Genomic DNA, 15,641 nt, shown 5'->3' on the forward strand with positions numbered 1-15,641 from the left:
TTATTACAGTAACTGGCCTTCAATACATTACGACTATCAGACCACATTACAACAGTGTATAAGTCACAGGATGTGTATACAAATATATGTAGGTTTTAATTGTGCATATTTACACTAGGTTTATTCACAATAATTCTGTCTTTTTAGGTAACCAAGCTAATAGAAGATAGCACTTTATCCAAATCTGTGAAGAATGCTATAGATACAGACAGACTGTTAGATTGGCTGGTTGAAAACTCAGTTCTGTCAATTGCATTGGAAGGTAAGTTGCTTTAAAAAAATATATATATGTGTGTGTGTGTGTGTGTGTGTGTGTGTGTGTGTGTGTGTATATATATTTATTTCCTAGGGTACATGGGTGGCTCAGTGGGTTAAAGCCTCTGCCTTCGACTCAGGTCATGATCCCAGGGTCCTGGGATCAAGCCCCACATCTGGCTCTCTACTCAGCGGGGAGCATGTTTCCTCCTCTCTCTCTGCCTGCCTCTCTGCCTACTTGTGATCTCTGTCTGTCAAATAAATAAATAAAATATTTTTTAAAAAGTATTTCCTATCATAATTATAAATAACATTTTTTGTACTAAACTAATGGTAAGAAAATGTTGTTTTGACTGTATTAGCCTTTAAATGTTGTACAAGTTACTATTGCTTTGAATTAATAGAATCGTATTTAGAAAGTCAGTGTTCACTGTTCTGTCTCTTGGGTGTCTCTTCTCCTAGGCAACATAGACCAAGCCCAATACTGTGATCGTATAAAGGGGATTATTGAACTCTTGGGCAGTAAACTGTCTTTAGATGAGCTCACTAAAATTTGGAAGATACAGGTAAGTTGATCAGCATTACTTTCGCCTTTTTCTGACATTTCTGGCAGAAAGAGAGGGTGGAGGGTGGTAAACGAGCAGGGAAATGGAGCTTCTGTCTTGCCTTAGCCACAGCAGCTCTGCCAAAATCTGCTTTCTCATCTGGGGCTTGTGTCAAGGTTGTGTATGTGAGAAAGGCTTGCACTTGCTCAGAAGATGTGAAACGACTGAGCGTGTCTAGCCCTCTCGTTTCTCAGTTAACACAATGAAGAGCCGTCCCTCAGGCTCCCCAGTAGTTAGTGACAGCACCAGAACAGTATGTCTCTCGTTTGTCAGTCTTGTGTTCTTTTCACCGTTTGCTCATCAGTTTTCACAGATGAGTTTTTCCTGTTGGGTTATTTCGTGAGAGTGAAAGTCCTGCTTACTGAGTTCCCAGACCTCATCTCACCAGGACTCCCCGAGGCTGCTACCAAATTGGCCATGCCCCTGCCTTTTCTTTTCCTTCACTTTTTTACTAGTCCATTGGACTCATTTTCCCCCCACTTTCCTGGTACCCTTTTTAAGTCTCCTGTACTAACTTACTTATTCTCTTCTTCTTTGTAGTTACTAGTTTTGTTCACCTCTGAGCCCTTTCCTTGGTCTGTAATCTCCTGTGGGGCAGTTTCTTCGCCTCCTGGGGATTCAGGTGCATTTGGATGCCGCCGACAGAACTATGCCCCCATCAGAACTATGCCCCCAATTCAGACCTCCTCTTGGCCCTCAGTGCCACGTACCTAGACACATAACAGTTACGCCTTCTTGCATGCCATCTTGTAGGCATCTCAGATTCAGTATGTCAGCACCTAGTCATTTTCCAGGCTATTTCAATAATGGTATTAGCCTTTGTCTAGCCACTAAGCCAGAAGGAGGCCTGGGGCTCACCTTGACTATACTGTCTTAGTTCACTGTATACTCAGAACCTAGTCAGGAAATAGAAGCTACACTGGGTATTTCAGAGGGAATTGGATACAGGGGCCTGTTTACAAAGGCCTTGCTGGGGTGAAAGAGCAACAGAGAGAAGTAGGAATGTCGGAGGAACAGAATGGGGAAAGGGACCTCTGAAGTCCAAGGAAAGGGAGCAAATTTGGGAGGTGCTCTCCTGGCACATGCTGGGGTGCCAAAGAGTGGTGGCATGGCCACCAGGGCTTCTCTCTGGCTGCCCCTGATGTGAGCCCCTGCGTCCACTTGCTGAGCACAACCCAGTGCTTCTTTCTTCCTCTTCCCTTCTCATCACCCAGCAGTGCCTCTCATGGGCAGAATATCACAGCAGTGGAGCTAGGAGAGGAACTGTAATTTGCAGGCTCCCAGCCTAGCAGCAGAGAGTAGGCTATAGATAGAAAACAGTCCCAGGTCCTATAAAATCTTGTTTCCCATGTCCACCATAGTTGAATACTCTCATAATGTTTTGTGGGTGTGAGTTTTGAGTCCACATAAGGTTGGAGATTAGAGACATAATGCAGATTTGTATATCATTGCTACATTCAGTGAATATATGTATATAGTAAATACTAAGCAGATTCTTGTAGAGTTGAATCTCATTCCAATTTTAGTATATGTGCTGCTGAAGCGAGCACTGGAGTTGAATCTCAAAAAGTCTCTGCCTCTCCAGTCTGTTGCATGGTGTGCAGTGAGGCATAGTGTTGTAGTTAGAGTCATGTTTGAAGTTATAAAGTAAATTTTGACCATAAGGTTGACCCCAGGGCCTATATCACTGAGGCAGAGATTTACTGGATGTGGGATAAATTAATATTAGTTGAAATTATAAAGAAACTAGGGGCAAAATAAAAAATGACGTAGATGGTACTTTCAAGCTCATTTATAAAGTGCTGGAAGCGAATGTGTTTGTTCTGTGCTTAGTTCGAACCTTTTTATGAGCCAGTTGAGAACATTTCTTGCTTTCGTCTTGAAATGCGTATGTTGGATTGAGAATTTCTTTTAAAGATTTAATGCTGCTAGAAATTTCAACAAGTCCAACTGATGGCCATTAACAGTGGTTGTTTCCTGTGGTTTTGTTGTCATGCAAGTGAGTGCTGATCAGGCCAGAATCAGATTATATTGTTGCTGTTTTACTTGGGCTTCTGTCAGTCGCTGGGGGGAAGCATGAGGCTCTTTCCAAGTTGCAGGATGTAACTTTCCCCCGCTGTCTCCTTTTCCAGTCAGGACAATCATCTACTGTGATCGAGAACATCCATACAATTATTGCTGCAGCAGCTGTCAAATTTAATTCGGATCAGCTTAATCATCTGTTTGTTCTCATCCAGAAGGTATGTGTCCAGTCAGCTGCACCTGCTTTTAAGTTTTTCTAAGAGAAGCTCATTTTGAGGTCTCTGAGTTAAATAACTCTTCTTACTTTGTTAAACCATTTTAGTTCAAGTGTAAAGGTTTCTGCATATTTTGCCCATTTGATGAAATCGGATTGTCTTGTCTTTTCTGTTCCCCAGAGCTGGGAGACTGAAAGTGATCGAGTGAGACAGAAGCTGTTGAGTCTGATTGGACGAATAGGCCGGGAAGCTCGCTTTGAGACCACTTCTGGAAAGGCAGGAGAATCCAGTTAATCTTCCCAGCTACAAATACTGAATGTGGTCTGACTGGTGTGTGGGCCGGCTCATCTTGTGTGGCATTATTGCAGGTGTTAGATGTACTCTGGGAACTGGCGCATCTTCCGACCCTGCCCAGTAGCCTTATTCAGCAAGCCCTGGAGGAGCACCTGACAATCCTTAGCGATGCGTATGCTGTGAAAGAGGCAATCAAGAGGAGCTACATCATTAAGTGCATCGAAGACATTAAAAGGGTCGGTTTTGTCTTTGGTCTAGTTTTGTTGTCAGAGCCATAGTGTTGTAGTTAGAGCCAAATCATTTTCTTACCCTATTCTGTAAATTAAATGTCCTACCTGGAAACTTTTGCCTTAGAGTCCAGGACTGGGAAATTATAGGTACTGCTTTTTCCAAGTCACTTATGTTTCTCTTAAAATTAATTTCAGCCTGGAGAATGGTCAGGTTTGGAAAAAAACAAGAAGGATGGATTCAAGGTAAGAATTTACAGATGGAACCGCATAAAAGGTATACTAATTTAATAATTTCTTTCAATAAGTAATACCATACTTTGAAGATAACAGTCTCTTTTGGTGTTTCTTTGAGTAATGTTCAGATAGAAGCCGCTGTTTAAATATTCATGAATCCAAGGTCACGTTCACAGAGTAGTTTCATTTTGTTGCTTCCAAAAAATTGTAACACCTTTAACTTAGTTTTTTCTTTGTAAAATAAATGCAAAGTCTACACAACTTTAGTAAGTACAGTGGATTCTGCTTAGTATCATGCTTGTTTTTCTGCCATGAGGGAGAAATGGAGGAGCACCCATAGAGTGGGAAGAAAGAGTTTCGTGCAATGCTGGCACACATTCATTTTTCAGGTGCCTGGTTCAGAGGTGTCCATAAAGAAATTCCATAGTCCTGCTGCTGGGGTCTGAGGCTAGAAGGTGGTCTGTGGCTAGCGACTGCTGTGGGAGCTCTCCCCTGCTCGGGGCTCTGGCCTTTCGGCTGTGGGGAACTTAGGGGCCTCCCTTTGAAAATCTGGTTAGTGGAGGAAGCAGTGAGGACCAGAGCTCTCCTGTCGCCCCAGTGCTTCAGCGTCCGCCCGTGCCTGCCCGTGCTTTCCCGTGCTCTAGGGGGCTCCTGACAGGGCCACTCAACTGGAGCTGCAGCCCTGGCCAGAGGCGGTGCACTCCTCTGGCCGAGACCCTTGGCTTGCGCAGACCCAACAGAGAGCCTCATAGTGAGAGGGACTTCCTCTTACTGTGACATAAGAAAAGGTTCTGGTGACTAGCCAGGGGCTCCGTTATTTCATTGGTTCAACATTTTTCTTGGCTTTCTCTAAGAAGTATTTCTTTAAAGGATCTTGAACACTGCTCCTTTTCACTGGTGTATTTAGAGACGCTCAGCTAAAAGGCTGTGGTGACTCAGTGGTCTTTCATGAAGTTCTGTGTGGTCATCAGGTTTAGTTAGGGACACCTAAGAAGTTGGTGTGTAAATTTCTGACCCTGGAATTCGATCAGGTGAATTTTCTACATACACGCTAGCTTTAGAGATTTTCAAAAAGTCACTCGCAGCCTGGAGCTGATGGTGTTCAGGCTATGAGGAATCGTTCCTTTAATTCAGCAGCGTTGCTCTCATTCTCAGATACAATACGAATTTTTCCAGTTTTCTCAGCTCAGCAGTCCGGATCATTTATTGCAGCCTCCGCCTTTACACTTGGACCTCGTCCAGAGTTATGTAAGGAGTTTAGATCCTTCAGTCAGTAGTGACAGTGAGAGGAAAAGGGTATCTATACAATAGTGGTCTTTTCTTCTCAGTAACAGATAAGTTTCTTTATAAATGGGAGAGGTCCACACCCAAGAGACTGTTCCCTGGAAATTGGCTTTTGAAAGCAGAAACCCCTTCCCACCGTCCGTTCCTTCCGTTCCTTCCTCGTGCAGCTCAGGCTCAGTGTTACTGAGCATTCCCGGTCGGTCCACGGCATCCCTGCGTCTTTGCTGCCTCTCTGCAGTCCCTCCATTCATGCCTGTTGTTTTACGACAGAACTCAAACAGCAGCAGGGCCATTTTTGGAGTCATTTTGTGAAACTTGAAAGTACTCTTCGTTTTTTGTTTTTTTTTTTTTAAATCTCCCACTGCTCCCAGTAAAGTTACTTTGTTCCAGATAACAATACCTTGCATTTACATAGCACTTTCTAGTGAACTAAGTGCTCACAGATACTCTCTGGAAGTACACACGGCTGAGGGGGGCAGTGGGAAGATCAGAACCCCCTGGACATGACTCCAGGCAGGGGGGTGAGATATATTCTGCCACTAAAGGTGTTTTTCTATGCTATGCCCTTTCCTGCCAGGCAGCAAGGTGGGCTGACTGGGGATTATGTCTCCCTGCCAGGCTACACAGAAACTAAGCAAAGGGTAAGACAAGATCACCCACCTCTTACTCCCCTCCCAACCTTAGCTACCTCTGTTGCCCCCAACTGACTCTGACTCCCCTCCCCTCTGCTTTTCACACTTTTAAAATTCCCAGATTCCACTGTTGTGTTCAGAAATCCTGACCTTTTTTTCTTAACTTCATTTTTGTAGATTCTGCCAGGATACCCTTGGCTCCCGTGGTCCTCTTTCCTTTGCTTCCTTTAGCCTTCCACTGTTTACCCCCAGCCCTTTCCCTCTTATTTCACTTCTTTTTGCCTTCAATTAAAAATTTAAATGTACTCATCCAAAAAAAAAAAAGAAAATTTACTAAACCAAAAAAGTCATTTTTACTCAAGTAGCAGCGTTTGCGTAACCCTAAGTCATTCTCTTAAGGCTTCCCCCAGCACAGCACCTGGCAGCTTCTAAGTAGATGCCCGTCCCTTCCTCTTGATCCCTCCCCTTCACCCTGTTGAGGGCACTAAAATCTTTACTTACCCAGTGTGGAGTGGCCACTATTTGCTGAAATGTGTAACTGAAAGCAAGAGTAGCAAGATGTCCTCAGTGCAGTTTCACAGTGATTGGTTAGCACGGGAAGAAAGACTTTTTAAGAAATGTCCTCCTGTGCAAAAAATTGGTACTATGAATCTAGATAAATGGCTAGGTCCAGAAAAATAAGACAGATGACAAAGTGGGGATGTTCAGCTTTGAGAATGGAATTCAAGAAAGAATATGAACATGTTCTTCGGAGACTTAGATTGTGCTAGAGTTTGATTGCACTGACTTTTTAGGTCTCCCAAGAAGTCATGGGAGGCATGTTTCGATATGAGAAGACAGTGCACTTCAGTGAGAACAGTCTGCCATCGAGGGCACCGCCTCCTGACTCCCTCATCGTGGGAGACACCAGGAGAAAAGTTGTTTAACGACAGTGAGTGAGGCTTTAGGCGCAGGTTTGTAGGCTGCACCACCTGACCTCTGAGGCTTCAGCTGACGTTCAGTGTCTGCTTCGAACATGCCGTTACCTCCTACTTACGAAACCTCAGCTCCATCACCAGGCATTATCCAATATGCTCATTTTAATTGTTTCCCATAGTCTCTTGCCCCTTTGGTAACTAGAGAAAAATCACTTAAATTTTTCTTGTAACTTAGCAACCTAGTGTCATAGATACGATGAAATAAATAACATCTTTCCTGTTAAACTGTTAAACTGCTAAACTTTCCTGTTAAACTGCTAAACTGTAGGAAGATTATATCAGAAGTACTTTTTAAATTCCGATTTTATAGGATTTCCTTAATTTTATTGGACATTGAACAACTTGCACAGGATGACTTTCTATGTTAAATAAAAATATTCTAGCCATAATTGACTTAAGTCTTTCATAATGATGCTTTTTTAATATATCTGATTATTTGCTGAAGGGTTCATATTTATATCCTAATGTTTATAATCATTAGTAGGTATCGGTTTGGACTTAAGCCTTAGAGTTTTATTCTTTGTCATTTTGCAGCTCTTCTATTTTAGCTGAAATATGTAGGTAGTCTTGCAAATAGTTGGCCTATAATATATACCTTATTTCTCTGATTCTAAGATGCCTGTGATTGGACCCCGCATCACAGACCTAATAAGCTTGCAAAGAAGAAAAAAGAAATTGCACATTTCCTTTCACCATTCGCTTGTTAAAATTCCTGCCCAGAGTCTGAATGGAAGCCTCTTTTTGGACCAGTATGCAGAGCTTCACTGGCACAGTGCTTTTCATTATCTAGAGTAGTGATTTTGACTGCTGAAATCTCCCAAGAGTGACTGTGTACTTTTGAGGCATGTGAAAGAATATGAAATTTTGTGTCCTTGTCCTTTTTGGTAAATCAGTCTGCTTTTTTTCCTTAATTGAATTGTGATGTGTATATTACAGGATAAATGACTTCTCTCGAATTATGGGTGTACCTTTGGACAGAGACATTTAGTGCTGGGTGACAGAACCCTTCATCGGGTCTGAGTCTGTCACACCAAATTCCCCCAGCTGTGAGAAATGCTTTAGACTGAGACCACTGGCAGTTTTCTTTGCTTTTAATTGAGTTGACAGATGCAACAGGCTAGTCGATGTTAGGTCATAGTGCCATCTTTTTTTATAAGAATTTTAGTAACAAATCCTTGTTCCAAATTTAAGTTAAAAAGCCATTCTTGTCTGGTGCTACAGAAATGAGGTCACAACTAAAACGACAGGTAGATGCACAAACAAATACATTTCATATGCAGCCAAGGGTACATGCATTCAGGTAAGGACAGCTGTGTCAGAACCTTACTCCTACACCTAGTAGCTGCTACGTTACTTTTGACAGTTGTAAGAAGCCTCAATTTCAGAAATGTTGAAATTTATAAAACCTGTATCTTAGAATCCAGGAAATAGGGTATTTGATGATTGATTGGCTGATCCTCAAGAAAACCAGTACTGTTTTTGGCAATAGCTCTCTCAAATACATATATTTGGTAGTATAGTGTTTTCCTGACAGAGACAGAAAGTATATTTTTCCAAAGTATTTTCTACCTCATATAGGTCTTCATCTGACAGAGACACTTGAGGAAGGAAGAGAAAGCTGTAAAAACAAAAGCAAAATCCAGCCTTTAAAGTAAAGGCTAAGGGCTTAAAACTTCTACTCAGATTTTTAGAGACTTAATAATTTGATTAATAGTGTTAAACACTCTTCCAAATTTTATAAATGTCTTATAGTTCAAAAGATGCTATGTATTAAAGAACAGTTCTCTTTTTAAAGATCATTTCACAAGCATCGGACTTTTCAGATATGTACTATGAAAGATCTGGATTGTCGTGTATCAGTTTCAGAAATAACATTTGAAAGTGTTATGAAAAATATAAAGTATAACTGTATAGTGCTGTCATAATTAATAAAAATAGAATTCTCTCTTGCAAAATTGTTCTAACTAGGATGTACAAGCAGCTCCTGAGTATTTTCTTTAATATTTAGACCACTATCAGTGTCTTGATCATATCATTGGTATCTTAATCGTGTAATTATAGAAAATCATATTTTTATACCATTTTACTTATCAGCCAGCTCAGTATTATCCAGGGTAAATTTTGGCCATCAGCTTATTTCATTCCAACATGTCCTAGCAGCCTGTGCTACTTAATCTATCCTCTGAAGTTGCTAATTCCTTGTCGTCTGTTTTTTGCTGATGTACCCCTATATATTTACTGTCACTTCACATCCACTCCTGTTTGCAGTTCTTGGCCTTAGGAAATTGCATGCAGAATATGAAGTTGAAGACTGAATTATGAATGCATGGAGATGCGCTCTAAATGAGCAGTGTGAAGAGAAAAATAATAGAATGTGTAGCCATAAAATCTAATTGACTTGGGAAATTTTTATAGCCCGTAAATTTAGCCTGCCTTTTATTTCTAGTGGTAGCTGATGTAACTTCTTTTTAACTCTAGTCGTCTCAGCTCAATAACCCCCAGTTTGTATGGGTGGTGCCGGCTTTGCGTCAGCTCCATGAGATCACCCGCTCGTTCATAAAACAGACCTACCAAAAGCAAGACAAGGTAAGAGAAGAGCCCTGTTCAGTGACTATCCAGTTAGACACACAGCTGTTAGAATAACGAAACATAAAGAGATTGCTGGGTTTTAAAGTCACTATTTTACATGTTTACGATTATTAATATAGTTCATTTATAGTCTCTAATAATCTTGAGTTTAAACATCCTTCTGCATTCATTTCGATGGATCTTTTCTTTCTTTTTTTTTAAGATTTTTTTTTTACATTATTTATTTATTTATTTGTCAGAGAGAAATCACAAGTAGGCAGAAGTAGGCAGAGGCAGGCAGAGAGAGGGAGAGAAGCAGGCTCCCTGCAGGCTCCCTGCTGAGCAGAGAGTCTGATGTGGGGCTCGATCCTAGGACCCTGGGATCATGACCTGAGTGGAAGGCAGAGGCTTAACCCACTGAGCCACCCAGGCACCCCATCGACGGATCTTTTCTTTTAATCTATCCTAACTCATTTCCTTTTTATTTCCTTAATTTATTGAAATGATTATACCAGTTTTTGAAAGTCAAAATGTGTTTGGAAAGATGTGAAGACATTTGATCTCAGGAAGATTGGGTTGTTTAAGGACCTGGATCTTCCTTGGTGGGAGAGATTTGGGAAGAAAGATCCAGAAAAGTACACAGCCAGTGAAATAGTTCTTAGGAAAGTCACCTTAAAAAAACAAACAAACAAACAAACAAACAAACAAAACTCTGTAGAAGGAGAAAATTAGCAGAGCTGTTTATTCCCTTAATTTTAATTATGTGCATACTAGATGGTTTTATTTGTTTGTGTTGAACTGACAAAATTACTGCAGCTTCTCATGCGATCTTTCTTTTTGTTGTTTCTGCCAAGAGCATTATTCAAGACTTGAAGAAGAATTTTGAAATCGTGAAATTGGTAACGGGAAGTTTGATAGCCTGTCATCGACTTGCAGCCGCTGTGGCTGGACCCGGAGGCTTAACTGGTTCAACACTGGTGGACGGCCGATACACTTACCGGGAGGTATCCTCCCGCCATTGCGCTTTTGTGTCGTGATTACAGTGCTCATCTGGCTTTTTGCACTTGAACTGTAAACAATTACATTCATTGGGTGTCTCTCTGAAAGAGGTAGCCTGAGGTATCTTTGTAGGGACCAAACGGGTTTTGTGTTTTGACTGCAATCATTTTAAAACAAAAGTTGAGAAAAGTGTTATTTCTGGGTAAATCTTTCAGTAAATCACCTAAAAACGGCCTGTGATAAAGATCACCACCTTTCTTTTGTCTTTCATGGGAAATAGTAATTGTCAGGTTCTCTGAAGAGTTGTTTTGTTTCTTTAAAAACAAATAGTTTTCTTACTGGTTAGTAACCTTGTTTTTAAAAATTAGAAAAATCTTAACTCACCGCTTTTGAGTTTGTGGTGTTTTACTTTGAGATGGCTGAGATGATATTTTACTGACATCCTAAGTCAACTGGAATTGGTAATAGACTGCAAGTAGCTTCTACTACATTGTGCTGTCAGCTTACAAACAGATGTCTCACATTTATATTACCCTAAATTATATGAGAAAGTGTTAGGTAGAACTCTTTTTTTAATTAAAAAGATTTGTTCTTCATTTTCCTTTTAGGAAGGAGTGCCTGGAGTTAACTAATTAACATTACTTCTTTTTGCAGTATTTAGAGGCCCATCTAAAATTTCTAGCATTTTTCTTACAAGAAGCTACACTGTATCTGGGTTGGAATCGTGCCAAGGAAATCTGGGAGTGTCTTGTGACTGGCCAGGATGTCTGTGAATTAGATAGAGAGGTAAGAAGACGGTAGTGTGGGTAAAATAAGGCGGAAGTGGAACTTAAATATTTTACCTTTTCTGGGTGTCTCATATTTTTTGTGGGTTTCACTTCTTTAATTCTAAACACCTCTCAATTTGCTAAGCATACATTGTACTAACAGGCCAGGAACTATAAGTGCTGAAAAAATATTTTATGTAATTTATATCTATGATCTAAATATATGAGTTCTTTAGTAATTTTTATACCATTCCGGGTAAAAAATTCACAGCTAGCACAGCTACAGAATTCTTATTGTGTCTTGTGTTTTTTTCTCCCTCCCATGGAACTAATTTCGAGTTACCAACCAGAACTTTGAGTCCCTGTAATGATGTTGTACCCCAGAAACACAAAGAAAAATAAATGCCTAGACAGATTTTTTTAAACTATAATTAAGCAGCTGAAAGTAGATTAAACCAGGAGCAGAACACCTGACTTGGCGTATTTTAACAATGAATTACTGTTGGCTCATCTCATTTTACAGAATTATAACTGCTTGATAGTATTGTCGAAAGGACTATATACGTGCCCTTGCCTAGCACAGTCATTGGCACATACATAGCCAGGCTTGTTAATAAACATTAGTGGAGAAGCCCACGTTTAAGTTCCATTGAACGATGTGAGTCTATATTTGCATTATCTGGGGTAAAGGTTGCTAGAACTGCTTTATTTAGTTCCAGAGTACCAGGCATTTCAGTTTTCAGTGGTATTTCATCAATAAATATTTTTGAAGGTTTAAACTTTTCTTCACTTTCCCACTTTGGAGTATGTATTTGCCTGAAATGGATTTTACTTATAGGATAACATTTGTCTTGATCCACAGATGTGTTTTGAATGGTTTACAAAAGGGCAACATGATCTCGAGAGTGATGTTCAACAGCAGCTTTTCAAGGAGAAAATTCTTAAATTGGAGTCATATGAAATCACAATGAATGGTAGGAAAACAATGTAAAATCTTTTTTTCTCAGTTCTTTAAGAAATTTTTCTTTCCTCTCCTCCGAAGTCCGCTTCTCAGTCTGGAATATCCTTCTGGACTTTTCTTTACATCTCTGTATACATATGTTTATAATCACAGCTAAGTTCCTTTTTTTGTGAATGGTATATGATTAATTTTAAATTATATAGCTATATATAGCTCAAATGGTCAAATGGTAGGATGTATCAGTATTTCATTTCATTTTATGACTGAATAATATTCCATTGAAATTTTATTTATCTGTCCCACATTTTATTTATCCGTCCATCAGTGGATGGACACTGAGTTGTTACTTTCTGGCTTATTTTGCCACTTTTTGGCTATGACCAATAACACTGCTATAAGCATTTATGTACAAGTTTTTGTATGGACATTAGTTTTCATTTGTCTTTGATGTATACCAAGGAGTGGAATTGTATCCTGGAACTAACATTTGAAGAACTGTCCAACTATTTTGCAAAGTGGCTGCACTGTTTATAATCCTCCCAGCAGCATCTGAGGGTTTCAGTTCCTTCCCACCTTCGCCAACACTTGTTACTGTCTGTCATCTTTATTCTGGCTGTGGTGTGTGTCAAGGGTTATCTCATGGTTTCATTGTGCCTTTCCCTGATGACTGATACTAATGAGCATCTGGGCATGTGTTTATTGGCTGTATGTATATATTCTTTGGAAAAATGTCTGTTCAAACCTTTTGTCCACTATAGGTTGGCTTGTCTTTATTGCTGAGCTGTATATTCTGCATAGTATCTCCTCACCAGATACATGATTTGAAAATATTTTGTCACATTCAGTGGATAGACTTTTCACACTCTTGTAGTCCTTTGAAGCACAAAGTTCTCGATTTTGATGAGACCCAGTTTATCTGTTTTTTCTGCTGTTGTTTGTGCTTTTGGTACCATATCTAACAAAGCATTGCCTAATCCAGGGTCTTGAAGATTTATGTCTGTTTTGTACTAAGAGTTTTACAGTTTGGGGCGCCTGGGTGGCTCAGTGGATTAAGAGTTTTACAGTTTGGGTTCTTGAGATACTTTGAGGCTTTTCATTGATTATCTGTGGTACTTAGAGTGTGTGAATTTATCTGACCTTCTGTAATTTCAGGTTTTAACTTATTTAAGACTTTTTTTGAAAATGTGAATCTTTGTGATCATCGATTGAAACGACAAGGAGCTCAGTTGGTGAGTACATTATTCTGAAATCTGGGTAGTTTGGATAATCTAGTAAAACACAACAAAAGTGTTGTAATTTTGTTAAAGAATGGGTGTCTCCTCAACTGCACTGACTGCAGGGCTTCTCTTAGAGCATAACGGAGGCCCCCCTATCCAGCATGGTGAGAGCACAGTTGACTCTCAAATCCCTCCATGCTTCTTGCTGAACTGGGGCAGCCGGCAGCCTCCTGTGGCTGGGTGAATGTAGGGGAGGGGTCATTTCATCGAAGCTTCCAACTCCTCAGATCTGGTAATGGACATGTTCCTAAAAAGTTACAACATCTTTAATTCTGAAGATGAATCTTTAGTTCATCACAGTGGCGGGGATTTGGGGAGAAATTTTTAGGAACAGTCCATGAATCAGGAGAATGAGGACCCATAGAATGTATATAGCATATGTTTATATTTACATGTGGACCTTAAGAAAGGAGACAAAAAATAACTCTCTAAGGCATAACTCTTGATTCAAGACGTAGCTTCTGGATGGCAAGAATTTTTATGAAATCTCTAAGGCCTGGATCCTGTCCCTTGAACTGAGCTTTGGGAAGACCATATTGAGCCTCAAGGATTATTAACCCCTTCTAGCCTGGCTCTCTTGCCCTTTGGAGAAAAACTGAATATGGTGCCCACCTCACTCCTATGTGTTTCCTCTTCTGTAGCCTGTCTGGGTGTATTTCCAGCTTGGGTTTAGCAATATCTGGAGACAGCACTCCATAACTATCCTGGTTGCCATGGACATAGCCCAGTGTTTTGTGTTTTTTTCTTTTTCTTTGTTTTAAAGTTCCAAATCAGTACAACAGTACTCTCGTGTGTAGCTTGGTTTTTGCAGCCTTAATTCATATTAACCTGAAAGGGGTAGACTGAGTGATATAATAAAAGATAATTGTCTGTAATTTTGGTGTACTATATAATTTTTTTTTCTTTTGAACAGTATGTAGAAAAGCTGGAATTGATAGGAATGGATTTCATTTGGAAAATAGCCATGGAATCACCTGATGAAGAAATTGCTAATGAAGCTATTCAGTTAATCATAAACTATAGTTATATTAACCTAAATCCTAGATTAAAGAAGGTGGGTGCTCGTGCACAGAAGATTATATATGTATTTTTATTGATAAGTTTTCACCTTTGGTATGCCCCAAAATTCACTTTATTTTGATGTTTTGCTCTTAATAATGATTGCAACTAAATGTCAGATTAATTTTAATTTCTTTTATCTCTTACTTTAGGATTCTGTATCATTACATAAGAAATTTATTGCTGATTGTTACACGAGATTAGAAGTGAGTGGTAAATCTCATTTGAACCTGTTTCTGTATTTCATTTGAGCCTCTTTTTGAAATAAATGCTTTGATGTTTTTCCTTTAATATTGGGATCATGTAAAATATTGATATTTGTGGCTGGATTCTACTAAAGAATTTGTCAACAGTACCTTATTGTCACACAGGGAACAGACATTTGCCTTGATTCCCCCAGTACAGAAGTGTCCTTTATGAGAAAGCTTTCCTTCTCTTTCCACCACCCCTCTACCCCACTCCACCCACCCCCTGTTTTGGGGTATAGGAACTGTCTTCAGAAAACAGATCTGCTATACGTTCCACGTTTCTTTCTTTCTTTAATCTTTACTTGGTTTTTTAAATTTATTTATTTATTTATTTATTTAAAGATTTTGTTTGTTTATTTGACGGAGAGAGACAATGCAAGCAGGGGGAGTGGGAGAGGGAGAAGCAGGCTCCCCACTGAGCAGGGAGCCCGATGCACTGCTCAATCCCAGGACCCTGGGATTATGACCTGAGAAGACAGAGACTTAACCCACTGAGCCACCCAGGCGCCCCACATTCCACATTTCTAATAGATTCTTTTCTCTGTTTTCTCTTTCTGTCAAGGAGTTTCATGAAAGAATTGGCTTTTCCTACCCATCCCCATTTTCACCCGAGACTGTATCTTAAATGTTACTAAAGGCCCAGAAGGACACTCAGTAGTTGGTGGTTTTGATGTTCTTTGTCCATTAGAAGTCTACTGTGTGATACTATCTCAATCTGTTTCTAGTGCCTTATAGCTCCAGCATGATGGTTAAAGCATTAAGCAGTCACTTTCATTCTTAACTCATGTTTAAATTTTATACCTAATGGAGAGTATTCCAAAAACATAGGCTGCTGCCCCCAAATGTCAATAAGTTAAACCTTCTGATAATGACTATGTGCTCGAATCCATACAGAATTTTCCAGGTTGTGACTTCATCCAGATAGGTCATCATTAGAAACCATTTAAAATATTCAAGGACCTTAAATGAGGTACCAATTAAGTTTTAACATATGTAGAACAGTAGTTCTCCACT

The 15,641-nt window shown here is 39.8% G+C and overlaps 1 protein-coding gene across 3 annotated transcripts in view; it reads left to right on the plus strand.

The window, feature by feature from the left end:
• Window positions 1-15,641, plus strand: part of USP24 (ubiquitin specific peptidase 24) — a 136,442-nt gene that overhangs the window by 49,468 nt on the left and 71,333 nt on the right. For 2 of the 3 annotated variants that reach the window (XM_032303304.1, XM_032303305.1), the window contains exons 11-23: window positions 148-262; window positions 718-821; window positions 2,993-3,100; window positions 3,278-3,373; window positions 3,466-3,627; window positions 3,817-3,864; window positions 9,227-9,334; window positions 10,171-10,320; window positions 10,970-11,101; window positions 11,945-12,056; window positions 13,196-13,272; window positions 14,234-14,374; window positions 14,532-14,585. In XM_032303304.1, the coding sequence (XP_032159195.1) occupies window positions 148-262; window positions 718-821; window positions 2,993-3,100; window positions 3,278-3,373; window positions 3,466-3,627; window positions 3,817-3,864; window positions 9,227-9,334; window positions 10,171-10,320; window positions 10,970-11,101; window positions 11,945-12,056; window positions 13,196-13,272; window positions 14,234-14,374; window positions 14,532-14,585 (1,407 nt within the window). The remainder of the gene's footprint in view (window positions 1-147; window positions 263-717; window positions 822-2,992; window positions 3,101-3,277; window positions 3,374-3,465; window positions 3,628-3,816; window positions 3,865-9,226; window positions 9,335-10,170; window positions 10,321-10,969; window positions 11,102-11,944; window positions 12,057-13,195; window positions 13,273-14,233; window positions 14,375-14,531; window positions 14,586-15,641) is intronic. The other variant, XM_032303306.1, reaches the window with a different exon arrangement.

This window comes from Mustela erminea, chromosome 10, assembly GCF_009829155.1.
Source record: "Mustela erminea isolate mMusErm1 chromosome 10, mMusErm1.Pri, whole genome shotgun sequence".
Classification (NCBI taxonomy): Eukaryota; Metazoa; Chordata; class Mammalia; order Carnivora; family Mustelidae; genus Mustela; species Mustela erminea.